Raw genomic sequence first — 18,727 nt, 5'->3', positions numbered from 1 at the left:
TTCCAGTGGTCATGTATGGATGTGAGAATTGGACCATAAAGAAAGCTGAGCGCCGAAGAATTGATGCTTTTGAACTGTGGTGTTGGAGAAGACTCTTGAGAGTCCCTTGGATGGCAAGGAGATCCAACCAGTCCATCCTAAGGAAATCAGTCCTGGGTGTCCACTGGAAGGACTGATGTTGAAGTTGAAACTCCAATACTTTGGCCACCTGATGTGAAGAGCTGACTCAATTGAAAAGACCCTGATGCTGGGAAAGATTGAAGGCAGGAGGAGAAGGGGACAACAGAAGATGAGATGGTCAGATGGCATCACCAACTCAATGAACATGAGTTTGGGTAAACTCCGGGAGTTGGTGATGGACAGGGAGGCCTGGTGTGCTACAGGTCATGGGGTCACGAAGAGTCAGACATGACTGAGCGACTGAACTGAACTGAACAATATGTATTAACATAAATAACATTTTTATTAAAAACAACTATATATTCCAAAACAGCAACAACAAAAATAAAGTGCCACTGTTTTATACATGTTCAAACCTCATTATAGTCCGGCTTATAAATGATAGTTGAATTCTCACATCTCATGCATTCAGTCTGTCACAGTATTACTTATCTTTAACCTGGAAAATTCTACTGTATACCCATGAGATAATTGAGAGTGAAAAATACAAATATTTTAGTCTTATTATGAAATTAATTTTGACTTCACAGATCTCCCCAACGTGTTTTAGAAAGCCCAAGGGCATTCTTTGGAGAATTATTGGACATGTTTGTGAATGGGAGCCCTATTGAAAGAGTAGGGTTAGGACTAGAAAATGAAAAGACCTTCATTGGTTGAATTTGGTTTTTAATAAATAATAGGGAGCCACTGACATTTTCTAAACAGAAAAATGAAATAAATCAAACTGTGCTTTTAGAAGATTGTTATGCAAGTAATTGGTAGAGTATTGGGAAGCAATTATAGTTGAATTGTAATAGGTTTTTGAGGTAATAGTTTACTGGGGACTTCCTAGGTGGCTCAGTGGTAAAGACTCTGTCTGGCAAGCAGGGTTCAATCCTTGGGTCAGAAAGATCCCCTGGAGAAGGAAATGGCAACCTACTTCAGTATTCTTGCCTGGGAAATCCCACAGACAGAGAAGGCTGGCAGGCTATAGTCCATAGGGTCACAAAAGAGTCAGCCACAACTTAGTGATTACACAACAACAACAAATAGGTATTGGGGTAGAATATATTATTTTGTTTGTCTGACGAGGTGAACAAGAAAAAGGGGAGTCAAAATGAGCCTGGTGACTAGGAGACTAATAATTCCATTAATAAATAAAGGGAACACATAAAAAGAAGGAAGCTTGGAAGGAAAATTGTGAATTAAATTTTAGAATATGTAAAAAATATTTTTCATTATTTTTTATTCTGAAATAATTTAGTCATATAGAAAATTTGCCAAATTAGTACAGAAAGTTCTCATAAATCCTTCACTTAATTTCCCCTATTACTTACAATTTACATAACCATAGATATAGCTCATTTGGTAAAGAATCTGCCTGCAATGCAGGAGGCCCCAGTTTGATCCCTGGGTTGGGAAGATCCCCTGGAGAAGGGAAAGGCTACCCACTCGAGTATTCTGGCTTGGAGAATTCCGTGGACAGTATAGTTCATGGGGTCGCAAAGAGTTGGACACGACTGAGTGACTTTCACTTCAATTATAGTACAGTTATCAAAATAAGGAAAGGAACATTGATACAATATTGTAAACTAAGCCACTGACCTAATTCAGATTTTACCATTCAGTTTTTCACTATTGTTTTCCTGTCCAAGGATCCAGTCTGGGATCCTTTCCTGTCCAAGGATCCAATCTGGGATCCCAGATTTAGTGGTTGTATCCCCTTTGTGTGTGTGTGTGTGTGTGTGTGCGCACGCGCTTCAATCTGTGACAGTTCCTCAGCCTTTCCTTGTCTTGTAAAAATTTTTAATTAAAAATAAATGACAGAAGGACTTCCCTTGTGGCACAGTGAATAAGAATCTGCCTGACAATGCAGGGGACACAGTTTGGTCCCTGATCCAGGAAGAGGGCATCTAAACCCATGTACCACAACTACTGAGCCCGCATGTTGCAACTACTGAACCCTGTGTGCCTAGAGCCTGTGCTCCATGACAAGAAAAACCAGTGCAGTGAGAAGCCCACGCATCTCAACAGAGTAGCCCTGCCTCACCACAATTAGAGAAAGCTGGTGCACAGCACCGAAGACCCAGGGCAACCAAAAATAAATAAGTTAAAGTGATCTTAAAAAGAAGATGCTTATATGTAGTGGGGGAGAAAAGTGTCATTTAATCTCTCTTAAAATGCACAAGAAGCTGAGAAAAACAGCATTTTTTCCCTCTAAAAAGTTGAAAAATTAGGGAGGGTGGGAGGGGAGGCTCAAGAGGGAGGGGATGTATATGTAAAATTTTATATATATATATAAAATTATGACTGATTCATGTTGTATGGCAGAAACCAACACAACATTGTAAAGCAGTTGTCTTTAAAATTTAAAAAAAAAATTGAAAAATTATTGTGAAAATTTAGAACAATGTAAAAAGAATAAAAGGTGACAACCCACCCCTAGAGATAACTACTATTAAGAACTTGGTGTGTATTCTTCTAGTTTATTTTCTATGCATGTATAGTATTATGGGATCTTTTGGGCATACTTCTGCCACATATATTTTTCACTCAAAAACTGTTTTATTTTCACACAACATTGTTTGATGTCAACATACATCATACATATCTCATTCTTTTTTTCTTGGCTCTGTAGTATGTGGGATCTTAGTTCCCTGGCCAGGATTTGAACCTATACCCTTTTCAGTGAAAGCACAGAGCCTTAACCACTGGACCACCAGGGAAGTCCTCTCATTCTTTTTTTTTTTTTTTTAAACATTTATTTATTTGGCTGCATCAGGTCTTAGTTGCGGTGCTCAAGTCATTTGGGATCTTTCCTTGAGGCATGTGGGCTTAGTTGCTCCACACATGGGATCTCAGTTCCCCAACGAGGGATTGAACTCATGTTCCCTGCATGGCAAGGCGTATTCTTCACCACTGGACCCCCAGGGAAATAAATCTCAGCTTATACTCCCTCCAACAGCAAGTGACATGCTTTCCTGCCAAAGTCATAATGGAGGTATTCTAATAGGGTGATAGTGGTTTGATTTGGGTAATAACCTTATGGGTGTCTCACAGTTTATACATTGCTTTATCTTATTTTTCCCTACAAAGCATTATTTTGCTTTGTTTTGCTTTTGTATACACACACACACAATAATTAAAATGAATGATTCTGAATGCTTTGTCTTTGAGATCTTTTGCTTTTGATCAGCATGGAATACATTGGGTCTTATGGGGATCTTATGGACTTGAGCAGCTTGTGTAATTCACAAGACGGTAGCTCAGTATTAATTCTTAAAGAGTGGAGAGAAGAGCAAAGGAAGAGATTACTGACCCTGGCATTGCTTTTTAAAATAAGAATCATTAAATTATTTTTAATACTCCATATGTGGCTGTGATGCTTGAAGTAGATACATAAGAATTCCAGTTATGGTAGAGAAAGCATAAATCAGGTAACAGGGCAGTTTCTGGAAAACTTTGAGTAAATTAAATCAAAAGGGAGAAGTATAAGTAGTCTTTGATTTTTTGTGTTTAAAAGTACACTGGCTTCTGAACAGACTTAGAGCAAAAAGGTACAGTTTTGATATGTCAAGTTATAGTATTTTGTTTTATATTTTTACCTCCCTAGGATATCTCAGAATTTTTCCTTTTCCAAATATGAGGTCTGTCTTTTTGCAGGCAGGGGAGGGTATATATTGTGTTTTTTGTGGGTCACTCTGTCTGTGCATATATACCATAGATTCAGTCACTTATTTCCAAACAGTGTAACAGGACATATTTCCAGATACATATTTTTTTTAATATAAATTTATTTCAATTGGAGGTTAATTACAATATTGTATTGGCTTTGCCATATATCAGCATGAATCTGCCATGGGTGTACGTGTTCCCCATCCTGAACCCCCTTCCCACCTCCCTCCCTGTACCATCCCTCTGGGTCATCCCAGTGCACCAGCCCCAAGCATCCTGTATCCTGCATCAAACCTGGACTGGTGATTTGTTTCATATATGATATTATACATGTTTCAATGCCATTCTCCCAAATCATCCCACCCTCTCCCTCTCCCACAGAGTCCAACAGACTGTTCTATACATCTGTATCTCTTTTGCTGTTTCGCATACAGGGTTATCGTTACCATCTTTCTAAATTGCATATATATGCATTAGTATACTGTATTGGTGTTTTTCTTTCTGGCTTACTTCACTCTGTATAATAGGCTCCAGTTTCATCCCCCTCATTAGAACTGATTCAAATGTATTCTTTTAAATGGCTGAGTAATACTCCATTGTGTATATGTACCACAGCTTTCTTATCCATTCATCTGCTGATGGACATCTAGGTTGCTTCCATGTCCTGGCTATTATAAACAGTGCTGCAATGAACACTGGGGTACACGTGTCTCTTTCAATTCTGGTTTCCTCGGTGTGTATGCCCAGTAGTGGGATTGCTGGGTCATAAGGCAGTTCTATTTTCAGTGTTCTAAGCAATCTCCACAGTGTTCTCCATAGTGGCTGTACTAGTTTGCATTCCCACCAGCAGTATGAGGGTTCCTTTTCTCCACACCCTCTCCAGCATTTATTGCTTATAGACTTTTGGATCGCAGCCATTCTGACTGGCATGAAACGGTACCTCATTGTGGTTTTGATTTGCATTTCTCTGATAATGAGTGATGTTGAACATCTTTTCATGTGTTTGTTAGCTACCAGATACATATTTTGATAAAGGGATAGAACATTAGAAATTTCAGTTCAGTTCAGTTCAGTCGCTCAGTCATGTCCGACTCTTTGCAACCCCGTGAATTGTAGCATGCCAGGCCTCCCTGTCCATCACCAACTCCTGGAGCCTACCCAAACTTATGTCCGTTGAGTCAGTGATGCCATCCAACCATCTCATACTCTGTCATCCCCTTCTCCTCCTCCTGTCCTCAATCTTTCCCAGCATCAGGGTCTTTTCAAATGAGTCAAGTCTTCGCATCAGGTGGCCAAAGTATTGGAGTTTCAGCTTCAATATCAGTCCTTCCAATGAACACCCAGGACTGATCTCCTTTAGGATGGACTGGTTGAATCTCCTTGAAGTCTAAGGGACTCTCAAGACCCTCCTAAAAATTCTAGAATGTGTAAATCTCACCAAAGCACTTGTGTCATTTTTAGTAGTAACTAATGATTGATGTGACTATTAAGAATGTTTGATGTACCATCAGCTGCCTCTTTTCTATAATAAGTGAGCTTTCCTATAATGTCAGCTTTAAATAGACAACTTAAGAACCTGGCTTTTGCAGGAGTTCTCTTATTAGATTTTATCTTTCTCATCCTTAGCTCTAACTTCCAGCAGGAGGTAGAATCAGGGCACAAAAATTTAAGAACGTGATAACGAGTATTTTTCTATACTATTTTGAAGGGATTTGAAAGAACAGTCTGACATTTGAAATTTGAATGCTATTCAAGGCTATTCCAAGTAAAATATGGTTTGGGTTTTTTTGTTAGTAAAGTTAATTTTGTATGATTTACTCACATATGCATTACTCTGTAAAATATATACATGCAAATCATTAACAGTTTTTTAAATCTCAATTAGAGACTTTTTTTCCTTTTTAAAATTATTTTTAAATTAAAGTATAGTTGATTTACAATGTTAATTACTGCTATGCAGCAAAGTGTTTCAGTTATACATGTATATATACATGAACACTCACACACATTCTTATGTATATTTTCTTTTCCATTATGGTTTATCATAGGAATATTGAATATAGTTCTCTGTGGTATATAGTAGGGCCTTGTTGTTTATCCATTCTATATTTAAAAGCTTACATCTGCTAACCCCAGCCTCCCATTCCACCCCTCCTCCAGCTATGTGTGTGATTCTGTTTCAGTTTCATAAGACACTGTCATTTTTCACTTAATTAGTTTTCTAGTTAAAATAAGGGCCAAGAAGTTCCATTTATTCATTTACACTAATGTTTAGAAAACACAACATGATGAATCTTTTTAAAAGCAATCTCCTATAAGTCCAAATTAGAAAATCGTTAAATAAAGCGGTCATTCTAAAATGAGGCTATGGGGAATTCCCTGGCGGTCCAGTGGTAAGGACTCTGTGCTTCCACTTTTGGGGCCCCAAGTTTGATCCCTGGTTGGGGAACTGATTCCTCAAGCCACTTGGAGAGGGAAAAAGAGATTTTGCCCAAGATCATGTGGCAAATAAGTGATGGTACTTGGACTTAAACTTCAAAGCCTTGCTTTTTTAACACTATCACTGACATCTTGCACTTTATCGTTGAACTATACTGGGACCAAAGAAGTTGCTAACTCTGTTAGTTAATTCTTGTTAGGAAGAGAAGCACAGCACAAGCTGTGGGGAAGAAACAACAGAAACAAAAAGGAAAGTACCGAGTTACACTGGAAGGGACTAGAAAACTTGGAAGGAGACCTGAGTTTGCACTTGGCTTGGTTATTTAGCTCATGTATCAGATTCTTAGGAAAGAAAGAAATTCTTAGGAAATCTAATCATGTATTAGATTCTTTTCCCTACCACATCCTCTTTCTTGTTTGTCTCTGTTAGAGCACTAAACTCATTGCAATGATGCTAAGATGCCCATCTTTTTCATTTTAACATTTCTAAAATCTGGATGTGCCTTGTAATTGATGTGTCTTAAAATTAATCAGCAACATTTCTGCTTAATTATTGGTACATAAGGATGTGATTTACCATTGACAGCATCTTAGATTTGATGAATGCAATATTTGTTTACGTGTGTTCCCATGAAATTGTTCACATCATCCCCACAGTTTTCAAATACAGAGTATATACAATGATTTTCTAATTTCTAGTATCATCCTCTTTTAAGCTCTAGCCTTGTATGTTGAATAAATTTTTCTTTGATATCACTGGGATCACAGATTTGGTATATCTACTTTCCAGATCAACATCATCTAGTATATTCCCACATCTCAGTAATTGGTATCTACACCTGTAGAAGGCCTACTGGCAGGGTCTGAATCCCAGTTCCACACTATACTAGTTCCGTGAGCACATAGTGAACCATGTCACTTTTATTCTTTGTTTGTAAAATGGGAAGCATAATAACACCTACCTGACAGGATTATTAAGATGATAAAACATTGAGTAAATATTAGCTGCTGCTTGTTGTCATCATGTATATTTGTGACTTTTCTCCTTCCTCTATACACGTAATTCATCATCAATCCTGTCCTAAGTAGTGTTTTCACAATATCCCAAATTCATCCTCTTTTATCTCCCTCTTCTCTAGTCCAAGCCCCTATTATTGCCTGTAGCAATTAATTTTGTAGCTTCCCTTTTTTCCCGTCTCTGATCCATTCAGTACATAGTCAGAGCCATCTTTTAAATCAGATTATGCCACTTCTTAAAACCCCTCCCAATGCACTTGGTATAAAGCCCCCAATCCTTAATATGATGTATATTGTTCTCAGTTTTCTGCCTGGCCTCTGCCTGCTCTTTCAACCTCATCTTATGCTGCTGTGCCTGACAGTATCAGTTCTCCCAAAACTAACTTCTACTCATCCCTTTAGATTCAAGCTGAAATGTCACTTTCTCAAAGACATCCCCTAACTGATTGCCTAACTAAATTAGGTTCTTCAGTCCTAATTTACAGTCTTTTATATTGAATTTATGCCTTTCAAAGTTGGTGGTGGTCATTTCCTTCCCAACTGAAGGTAAATTACTTCCCCACAGTCATAGCGTTAGTTATGGTAGGACTGGAATGCCAGCCTAGGACTGACCAACTACGACTGTGTCATTTCCATGATCTTTTGCTTCCTTGAAAGCAGAAAAGAGCATATGAATCAATGTGCTAGGCTTTAAGATATGGCCCAGCTGCTCTCCTTTCTTTCCATTTAACCTTCATGTTGTTCCTTAAATATCCATTTGTCCGTGAGCCTTCACTCTCCCAAATTAGATTATAAACTGGTTGAAGTAGGATCTGTGTGTGTGTTTTTTTTTTAATCTATATTATATACCTAGTACCTATATAAGTACTAGGTGTATAATATTGATTTGAGGGAAAAAAAAAATTCTAAGTTACACTGCATATAATAGATACTCAAAAATATTTTGTATTAGGGATGCTAAAGAAAAACAGTATTTTAATTCATTTAATTTTTTAAAATTTGGAGCTGTCTCATGAAGGAATTTAATATCTTATTCCATATTCTTGTATCCATCAGTGACGTAGTACATTTTATGTGTCCATATTTTGAATAGAACTGCCTAAAATGATATTTAAATGAATTGTTTGTGTCTTCATGGATTATTGCACTTGTTTCACTGGAAAAGAATTACTCTGAACTATTTTTGCTTTGCTTCAGGAGTTAAGTGATCTACAACGTGACCCACCTGCTCACTGTTCGGCTGGACCTGTGGGAGATGACTGTAAGCTTGACTCTCTTGCTAGGATTTTGGTACCATTAATAGTACAGGTTTGAACTCTTATTAATGACTCCAAAACTCCTTTGTTTGTTTCAGTGTTCCACTGGCAAGCAACTATTATGGGGCCTGTAAGTATGATTCATATATGTGAAATTAATCCCTTCAACCATCCTTCATTCTTACCATTTCATCTTTGATCAGATGTTTGTGGCTAGGGTTGAATTTTCTTGTACTCTGAGTCACTCAGAAAGCAAAATATGAGTAAAGGATTTATGATGATTTTCTAGTGCTCTGGTGGCAAATACTTGCTTGGAACACATTTACAGTGCTTTACCAAATCCCTGATCATTATGCATAGTTTGCAACCAGGCTTCGTGTTTGCTTTATCTTTCTTTAAATACAGAAAGTTGTTTGGAACTAAGCGTAGTTACTCTCAACGTTTTAGTACGTTAGATATAAGTCTAATTAACCCAATAATGGAATTCCTACAAGTAACAAGCAGTAAGTTTCACTGCAGTGTTTCATCACTGTGTGAGAGATCAGATACAATTTTGCAGTGGCTCTGTTGGCATCTCATGAGCTTGCCTCTTGTTGCATTGTCCTGAATTCAAAATCACCTGCTGTTCTGTAACTGGCTTCTCATTATACTCATTGCCTTTGTTAAGCTTATTTCTTTCTACACCTGAGAAGCAGTTGTGACTTTTCTTTTTGTGGGCAAAAATCTGATTGTATGAGAATGGGCACTGACACCTCAGGTCTGCTTCTAGACAAGAGTATGTTAGTAACATGTTTCCATGAGCATCATTCTGTCCTCCCTCCTTTGAAAGAGCTTTATCCAGGAAGCCATAGAGTTTTTAATCATTGCCTCATGCTAAGCTTTTAAAACATACACCAGTTACTGAATTTTCAGAGCAAGGGTCCTGGGCAAATGTTTAAAATCACTAAATTGTTACATTAAGTTCTTTTTTTAAAGGGTGAAGTGCATCATGTTTATTTAACTACTTTGATAGGAATCTTTTTTCATTGCTTACCAAGAACTTTCAAAACATCACCTCTCACTCTTACGAATTATAGCCCTCCACAAATATTTCGCAGGTGAATCACATGTAGCAATTTATGTTACTCATACCCCCCTTTATTTTAGTAATGTAAATATGCCACTGTATAGTATAATTGAGTAAGAAGATCATATCTGTTGATTGTAATTAACTTATATTTTCTACATTCCTTATAATTTTTGCTAAACTAGAATTAAACAATGTATATAGTAAGAATAATTATACAGTATGGTCCTCTAATATCTATGTAGAAACTTAAGTAGGAAGTAATGATAGCCTTCTGTTCTTACCAACATGTTGACAGAGTATAACATGATACATTTAATTAAAATAAATGAATTAAAATAGAATTTAAAGGTATTTTTGCTACTTTTTTCCCCTTTCCTCCTTTTTTAAATCATCCTTTTTTTTTTTCTTGCTTGTAACATAAGTATTTCCTAATTGCTATAAAGGCATATGGCGAAATTTAAATTCCTCTTATAAAGTTGATTCCTAATTTGATAATTCTATGAAACTGAATTTCTCTAGTTTCATTAGTGGCTTTTTCGCATTTTCCACATTATTTTGTAAACTGTTACTAAGTGAAGATTTGAGGTTTAAATTATGTAATAGTGTCACTTAGCCTTTTCTTTTCATAAATCGGTCATTTCAATTTATCTCTATTCTTGCCCCTTTAAGGGAAGGAGCATGAAAACCTAGGTTTTATAATTAAGAAGAAATATACTAGCCTCAACCCTTTTCTTTGATATTGATTACTGCTGCGAATCATCATTCTTTTCTCACAAAGTCTTGTGTGTATACTTATCTTTAACAACCGGTACTCACAAACAGGTTTATTTGGTCAAGTCATACCACTCTACTGTGTGTGTCCTATTTTTGTTTTGTTTTAAACTATGATTTTGGCATGATTGCTGGAAAATCCTCCTTCATGCCTACAAAGAGAAACCTGTTTTCAAGGTAAATGATTTGAACTTAAGACAAAAGGATGGCATTTTTTTTTTCAAACCATTATATTTGGAGGGAATCATCTTGGATTACTAATAAATACAGCAGTCAGACACTGATGTAATTATTTTGTAATTTCAGCCTGATAGCGCATATCAAGGTGGAGTCTTCTTTCTCACTGTACATTTTCCGACAGACTATCCTTTTAAACCACCAAAGGTATTTTTATTTTTATCATTGATGTCACCCCTATGTCAGGGAATTTACTTTCTATCCAGAGATGTTTTCATGATGTCAAAAGACTGTGGGTGGGTTGGCGTGTCCAAACTTTTACATAAAGCCACTGAATCTAAAATATGTTTCCTCATCAAATATTTTACTATGTCTGTAAACAAAAAGCAGTATCTGTTAGGTTAGAAATTAGCTTCCCTAACCTATCTTACCTTCCTCCTTACATATGTGTAGTTTGGAAGTGTTTATGGTCAAGAATTAGACTTTTCCATTCCGGGGATTTTCTTTCCAAGGCTGATCCTTCTTTCTCAATTTTTAAGTATTCAACCAACATTTATTGAGCACCTACCATATTCTGTTGCACTGGGGAATACAAAATATAATAAATAAGATACAGTCCTTTTATTATATTTAGTATAGGAAAGATTAAGGGCTTCGGTAGCTAGCTAAGCTGGTAAAGAATCTGCCTGCAATACAAGAGACCCCGGTTTGCTTCCTGGGCTGGGAAGTTCCCCTGGAGAATGGATAGGTTACCCACTCCAGTATTCTTGGGCTTCCCTGGTGGCTCTGTGGTAAAGAATCCACCTGCAGTGTAGGAGACCTGGGTTTGATCCCTGGGTTGGGAAGATCCCCTAGAGGAGGGCATGGGAACCCACTCAAGTATTTTTGCCTAGAGAATCCCCAGAGACAAAGAAGCCTGAAGAGCTGCAGTTCATAGGGTCACAAAGAATTGGACACAACTGAGCAACTAAGCACAAAAATAGGAAAGGTTAAAACACATTCTTATTAAATTTAGCTTAGCTCTAAAAAGGAAACCAACAAATGATGGGGTGTCAGTGAGGGAGCGAATCATTAACAAATTCTGTCACTCATGAGATAATTACCTTAGATTTTTAAAAACATCTGATTATATATGAAATGATACAACAATTCTTGTGAAAGATTGGAATTCTTGGTAGCTTTCTTAGCACAGGTAATAAGCTGGGGCCCCTTAACTTTCCTCCAGAATAGGGTCAGCATTCTATTTCTAGACTCAGGTGTCAATTGATCATTAAATTAAGGAAAGGGTCGCTTTGAGGGGTGATGAAAGCCATGGTTAATTATCTCAGGTGCTACTCAACTAGTCATACCAGCTATTACAGACTTATTTATTACAATTTCTAAAATACTTCTCAATTGCTTGGTGTTAGGAAGAACAGGAAACTGAATTTATTTGCTTTCATATTATCAGTAGCTAAAGCTACACTCGGATAAAGTAGATGCTCATCTAGTTTGTGTTGAATACATTTCTCCTCTAAGGTCATATGAAATTGAGGACATTTTACCTTAGAGCAAATTGGTTCTGTTTGCTTTCATAGTTCATGGATTATCAACAATTTTTTTTGTTTTATGTTTAGATTGCTTTCACAACAAAAATTTACCATCCAAACATAAACAGTAATGGAAGTATTTGTCTTGATATCCTGAGGTCACAATGGTCACCAGCTCTGACTGTGTCAAAAGGTAATTTCATTTATCAGACTTAAAACAGTTAATAACAGTGAGACAGAAAAAATATAGCAAAAAGGTCTTAGGGACCAAAGTTTGAAACAAAAAACCAATCGACTGTTTTCTTCTGCTTTGCTTTTGCTTTCCTTTCATAGCTTTTGTATTACTTATGCTTAGGGGTGTTGATGGGCTGATCTAAATGATGAAATGAGAGAAATTTAAAACGGTAGAACTAGAAATTTGGGGATAAGCCTGTTGACATTTCATTCCTTTAGTTTGGGCTTTATCTTTAAAAACAGACAGGGACACAGAAAGAGATGCACACACAGAAGTAAAAATAAGATTTTAGGACCAGTTGTCCGGTTCATTAAATGGAATTATTTATTGACATAATAAAGCTTTACCTCTCTTTTACTTCATCTAAGAAGTAATGGCAAACTAGGCAGATAAAATAAATGATTTAAAAAGACAGGAATTTGCTTGCAGTCCAATGGGTAGGACTCTAGACTTTCACTGCCAAGGGCCCCAGGTTCAATCTCTGATCTGGGAACAAGTCTCATGGTATGGCCAAAAAAAAAGAAAGACATATTTACACTTTAGAATAATGCAGTACGTATAGCATGTTAGTCTAAACTTTAGGCAATCAATAGCATCATTGTAAGGACTGATAAATACTCCATACAGATTCTCAACTTTCACAGTTATATAGCATTATTCTTTGAGATGTGTATATAGGGCATCTGAAGCTGTTTGTTTCATTCACTAACGCTGTTTGCTTTGCCACCCTCTTGTCTTGTCTCTAACAGAAGAGAGCCTGAGTTACTATTTTGATATAGAAACATCTGCCCCTCAAAGTAACTTGGTAGTTTTCCCTTTTTATAAAATTTAAGGAAACTATTTCTCTTGAAGAATTTAGAGGAAGAATTGATGATCATTAAAAAAAATTTAAATAAATGCTACCTGATTACATAACTTGTGTAAAAATTGATAAGCTTTATAGGAAGCAGTGTCTACAGCCATGATTATTTCAAGTATTAGACAAGTAACAGCCCTTCAGATGAGTTAGTTATTTATGAATGGCATTTTTTCTGACCTAAAATGTCCCTATAAAATGTTTGTGTAGATGCTAGTGTTTTTAAAAAAATCTTTCACATAACTGTTACATACTAGATATAGGAAAGATAACTGTCATAAAGTTATTCAGATTAATAAACTTTCCTGGAATAGTATCACAAAATGAAATTCAGTTAGCTTATGCAGGAGGAGAAGGGGATGACAGAGGATCAGATGGTTGGATGGCATCACCGACTCAATGGACGTGAGTTTGAGCAAGCTCCAGGAGTTGGCAAAGGACAGAGAAGCCTGGTGTGCTGCAGTCCATGGAGTGGCAAAGGGTTGGACACAACTGTGCGACTGAACTGACTGAACTATGCAGCTAAATAATTACAAGAGAAAGTGCAGACTGTCAGGTGTTAAATACTTACCTTCTGATATTGGTAGCTTTTTATAAAAAACAATTCATTTTGTCGACTTCTAGAAACTTAAAAAAAAATTGTTGGAGTATATTTGCTTTACAATATTGTGTTAGTTTCTGCTGTACAGCAAAGTGAATCAACTTTACATATATATGTATCCCCTATTTTTTGGATTGCCTTCTCATTTAGGTCACCGTAGAGCATTGAGTAGAATTCCCTGTGCTGTACAGTCGATTCTCATTAGTTAGCTTAGGAGCTGTCCTTTAAGAACAGTTTCACGTAACCTTAGTTTCCTCATATGTCAAATAAGAAATTATAATAGTATTACTACATATGGTCACTATGCAACTAGCACATAGTAAAGCACTCAGTTCAGTTCAGTCGCTCAGTCATGTCTGACTCTTTGCGACCCCATGGACTGCAGCATGCCAGGCCTCCCTGTCCATCACCAACTCCCGGAGTTTACCCAAACTCATGTCCATTGAGTTGGTGATGCCGTCCAACCATCTCATCCTCTGTCGTCCCCTTCTCCTCCTGCCTTCAGTCTTTCCCAGCATTAGTGTCTTTTCCAGTGAGTCAGCTCTTTGCATCAGGTGGCCAAAGTATTGGAGTTTCAGCTTCAACATCAGTCCTTCCAGTGAACACTCAGGACTGATCTCCTTTAGGATGGACTGGTTGGATCTCCCTGCAGTCCAAGGGACTCTCAAGAGTCTTCTCCAACACCACAATTCAAAAGCATCAATTCTGCGCTCAGCTTTCTTTATAGTCCAACTGCCATAGATGACTACTGGAAAAACCATAACCTTGACTAGACGGACCTTTGTTGACAAAATAATGTCTCTGCTTTTTAACATGCTGTCTAGGTTGGTCATAACTTTTCTTCCAAGGAGTAAGCGTCTTTTAATTTCATAGCTGCAGTGACCAACTGCAGTGATTTTGGAGCCCCCAAAAATAGTCAGCCACTGTTTCCCATCTGTTTGCCATGAAGTGATGGGACCAGATGCCATGATCTTCGTTTTCTGAATGTTGAGCTTTAAGCCAACTTTTTCATTCTCCTCTTTCACTTGCATCAAGAGGCTTTTTAGTTCCTCTTCACTTTCTGCCATATGGGTGGTGTCATCTGCATATCTGAGGTTATTGATATTTCTCCCATAATCTTGATTCCAGCTTGTGTTTCATCCAGCCCAGCGTTTCTCATGATGTTCTCTGCGTATAAGTTAAATAAGCAGGGTGACAATATACAGCCTTGATGTACTCCTTTTCCTATTTGGAACCAGTCTGTTGTTCCATGTCCAATTCTAACTGTTGCTTCCTGCCCTGCATATAGATTTCTCAAGAGGCAGGTCAAGTGGTCTGGTATTCCCATCTCTTTCAGAATTTTCCAGTTTATTGTGATCCACACAATCAAAAGCTTTGGCATAGTCCATAAAGAGAAATAGATGTTTTTCTGGAACTCTCTTGCTTTTTTGATGATCCAGTGGATGTTGGCAATTTATCTGTGGTTCTTCTGCCTTTTCAAAATCCAGCTTGAGCATCTGGAAGTTCACGGTTCACATATTACTGAAGCCCGGCTTGGAGAATTTTGAGCATTACTTTACTAGCGTGTGAGATGAGTGCAATTGTGTGGTAGTTTAAGCATTCTTTGGCATTGCCTTTCTTTGGGATTGGAATGAAAACTTACCTTTTCCAATCCTGTGGCCTCAAATGAACATTAACTATATTTACCTTTTCCCTTAAAACATTTGTTTTGTATGCATAATAGTGAAATCAGGGTACAGGGCTCTTGGTAGCAGGAGGGAGGAGATGAGGAACCTCCTTCTTGCTTAGTTTATAAAGTAGCGTGTATTTTCTTTATATGTGTTCATTTTTCACTTTTTAATATTTTAAATGTTTTATTTCACTTTTTATCATGAGTTAAGTTTGGAAACTTTCTGGAGACATGAGCCCAGATAATTTACCCTGTTTGTTTAATATACAGACTTAAATTTTCTTTGGGTAGACGGAAGATAAAAGAGGAATGAAATGTTAGTTTTTCTTAGCCCTTATCGCCCCCTTTCCAGGTCATTTAAGGATCACCTCTGCCTTATAAATTCACCTTTGGATGTGTAACAGTAGAAAAAGATAAATGAACATAGTAGAGGAAGGTGAAGATGGAAGATTGTTCCAAAGACTCCATGTATCCCCTTGGAAGTGGTGGCATGGAAGCAGACAATGAGGAACCAGAGTCCTTGATCCCTTCTTTTTCAGACACTTAGTTTTTTTGTTGGTTTGTTTTTGCTTTTTAAAATATAGCTATTTGCATTAGTATTTGGATTCAACATGGCAAGAAACAACTACTATATTTTTTCAATTTTAATTTACATTGTAAAATATACAAGTTATGTAATGATAGCTGTGCATATTATTTTTAAATGCATTTGATACAAATACTGTACATGTAATAAAAAATTTCATTGAAAATAATTTACAAATCTTCCCTCTTTAGCTCTAAGCTCAAATAAAAAGTGCATGGGCTCAGTCTCCCAAAATAGTTTGAACTATTACCTATAATTTGATTGTTTTACCTTGAATTGATTAGAACACAGATTTTTTGCATTAAAATAGAATAAAAAGTGGACAGTTTTCTTGTTAAAGTAAAAAAGTATCTCTAAGAAACATCTGAGGTTAGGATGCTATACTAATATTTTCCAGCTGTGTATTTGGAGTCTGTATGTTTTAATCTCAAATGTAATTTAATGTGTTCATTTTGCTTTTTTTCTTTGTAAGTTTATTGTGTATTCATTAAAATTATTTTTACATATGTACTTTTGTATAAAGTAGAAAACTCATTACCTAATATGGTGTTCTCTTTTAAATCTAGTTTTATTGTCCATATGTTCTCTGCTTTGTGACCCTAATCCAGATGATCCCTTAGTACCAGATATTGCTCAAATCTATAAATCAGACAAAGAAAAGTAAGTGTTTGCTTACATTGGTTTCTATGCATTTCTATGTAGTCTGCCAAAACATAAGTATTATCAGTGTATTTAAGTACATTTAGTTACGCTTAGTATTTTTCTTGTTTATCTTTCCAAAGGAGTAAATCTTTCTTTTAAAACTGTTACTCTTTTTACAAAAAATCTCACCCCTTCCCACTTATTGTTTCATCCTTTACTGTTTAATAGTACTTATTTTGCCTTTGCATAATATGCATGTTTTTTGATAGTAACTGTCAAGCTATATATAATTCTAAGTAGTAAATCTAAAACTTAAGAAGTTGGTAATTGAAAACTACGGAATATCATATTCCTTACTTTCTCCAGGAAGAGAAGTTATCCCTAACTACCCCTAAACTGACCTACATCTTGCTGGTACCATTGATTCATACGCATTTTACAGATAATGGCCATTCAGGGTTGGCTTTTATGGATTTGTATTAGAAATTGACTTCTTTATTTTGTTATTTATAACTTAGGTACATTTTCATATAGGTTGTAAAGAGATCTATTAGTTTAAGAAATCCCTTATGTTTTCTGTTTTATTTATGTATGAACCAAAGTCACATTGACCCAATAATTGGTATATGTATGATTATTGTGATTAAATGTAAAAAGTTAGACAGTTTTACATAGACAGATCTTCTAAAACATTTAATTTGTATGTTTTTACTGTATCCCTTTTGTATATCTACAGATACAACAGACACGCAAGAGAATGGACTCAGAAATATGCAATGTAAAATCAAAAAAAATTTCATATATACCAGAGTACTGTAAAATCTAGGTTTTTTTCAACATTAGCAGTAAATTGAGCACTGTTTACTGTTTCATTGTACCATGAAATCCTGATTTTTACCCATTTTAAATGTATTTCTGAAGCAAGACAAAACAAACTTCCAAAAATATTCTTGAGACTGTGATGAGAGCATTTATCATTTTGTATGCATTGAGAAAGACATTTATTATGGTTTTTAAGATACGTGGACGTCTGCGTTTTCAGCTTACAAGATCTACAATGCATCTGAAAAGCAACCAAATTATTTTTTGCTGAAACTAGATGTTTTTACATGAAAAATACTGTATGTGTTATCTAAGATGTTGTCAGTTTTATAAATCTGTATTCAGATTTCATTCTTTGTTAGCTCACTTTATAATTTGTATTTTTTTACTGTATAGACTAAATATATTCTATTTACATGTATGTCAACTTGTTACTTTTTTCCTGTGAACAGTATTGAAAAAACCCAACATCTGATAATGAAATGAATTAACTGTCTCCCTTGTCTTGGGGTATTCTGTAGATTGATTGCAGATTTCTTAAACCTGAAATGATCTTTACACTGTAATTCTCAGTATACTGATTATGGTAAAACGTTTTGATTTTGTTATACTTGACTTAACTTTATTACAATGTGAATTAATTGCACTGCTAAGTAGAAAGCTGTATAACTTTTATTTGTTGCTATTCACATCTGAATTTTTTTCTGTATAGGCAATATTATATTGACACCTTTTACAGATCTTAATGTAGCTTTTTCCATTTAAATAAAATGCTTTTTCTACTATTTGTCTTGATTACTTTGAAAGATAAAAATTTGCCTTATCTACAAGTAAGGATCAATACTCTATATAAAATTTTGCATGAAAATTAATTCCAAATTGTAAGGATGAAGTCTGTTGTACTTGGTATTGAGTGCGTGCTTAGTCTCTCAGTTGTGTCCAACTTAAGCACCATTAATTATATAAACTTTGCTTTAGATTTGTATCTGTCTACTAAATTGTCAATCTAAAGGATGATATACATTAGTTGTTATAGAATAGAATTTAGAATATGTCGGAGTTTGTCTTGGATCACATATAAAATGAATTATTTTCTAGAGTACTGAGATGAATATAAGGCAGTGTCACCCACATTGAAGAAAAAGTCTTTATAGACTTAAAGAGTAATTAGGTTAATTCATTAAAATACCCCTCTAGATGTAACTAGCGTTGTATTTCTTAACA

At 35.9% G+C, this 18,727-nt stretch overlaps 1 protein-coding gene across 3 annotated transcripts in view; it reads left to right on the top strand.

Annotated features, from left to right (window-relative positions):
• The window catches only part of UBE2D1 (ubiquitin conjugating enzyme E2 D1), a 36,519-nt gene extending 18,231 nt beyond the window's left edge, over positions 1-18,288 (top strand). For 2 of the 3 annotated variants that reach the window (XM_070780409.1, XM_019952783.2), the window contains 6 exons: positions 8,488-8,551; positions 8,645-8,676; positions 10,693-10,770; positions 12,180-12,285; positions 16,606-16,699; positions 17,418-18,288. In XM_070780409.1, the coding sequence (XP_070636510.1) occupies positions 8,488-8,551; positions 8,645-8,676; positions 10,693-10,770; positions 12,180-12,285; positions 16,606-16,699; positions 17,418-17,463 (420 nt within the window). In that variant the 3' untranslated portion in view covers positions 17,464-18,288. The remainder of the gene's footprint in view (positions 1-8,487; positions 8,552-8,644; positions 8,677-10,692; positions 10,771-12,179; positions 12,286-16,605; positions 16,700-17,417) is intronic. The other variant, XM_019952785.2, reaches the window with a different exon arrangement.
• The last annotated feature ends 439 nt before the right edge of the window (positions 18,289-18,727 follow it).

Source organism: Bos indicus, chromosome 26 (assembly GCF_029378745.1).
Source record: "Bos indicus isolate NIAB-ARS_2022 breed Sahiwal x Tharparkar chromosome 26, NIAB-ARS_B.indTharparkar_mat_pri_1.0, whole genome shotgun sequence".
Lineage (NCBI taxonomy): Eukaryota > Metazoa > Chordata > Mammalia > Artiodactyla > Bovidae > Bos > Bos indicus.
Note: the sequence above shows the minus strand (reverse complement) of the source record. Positions and strands in the feature narration are given on the sequence as shown.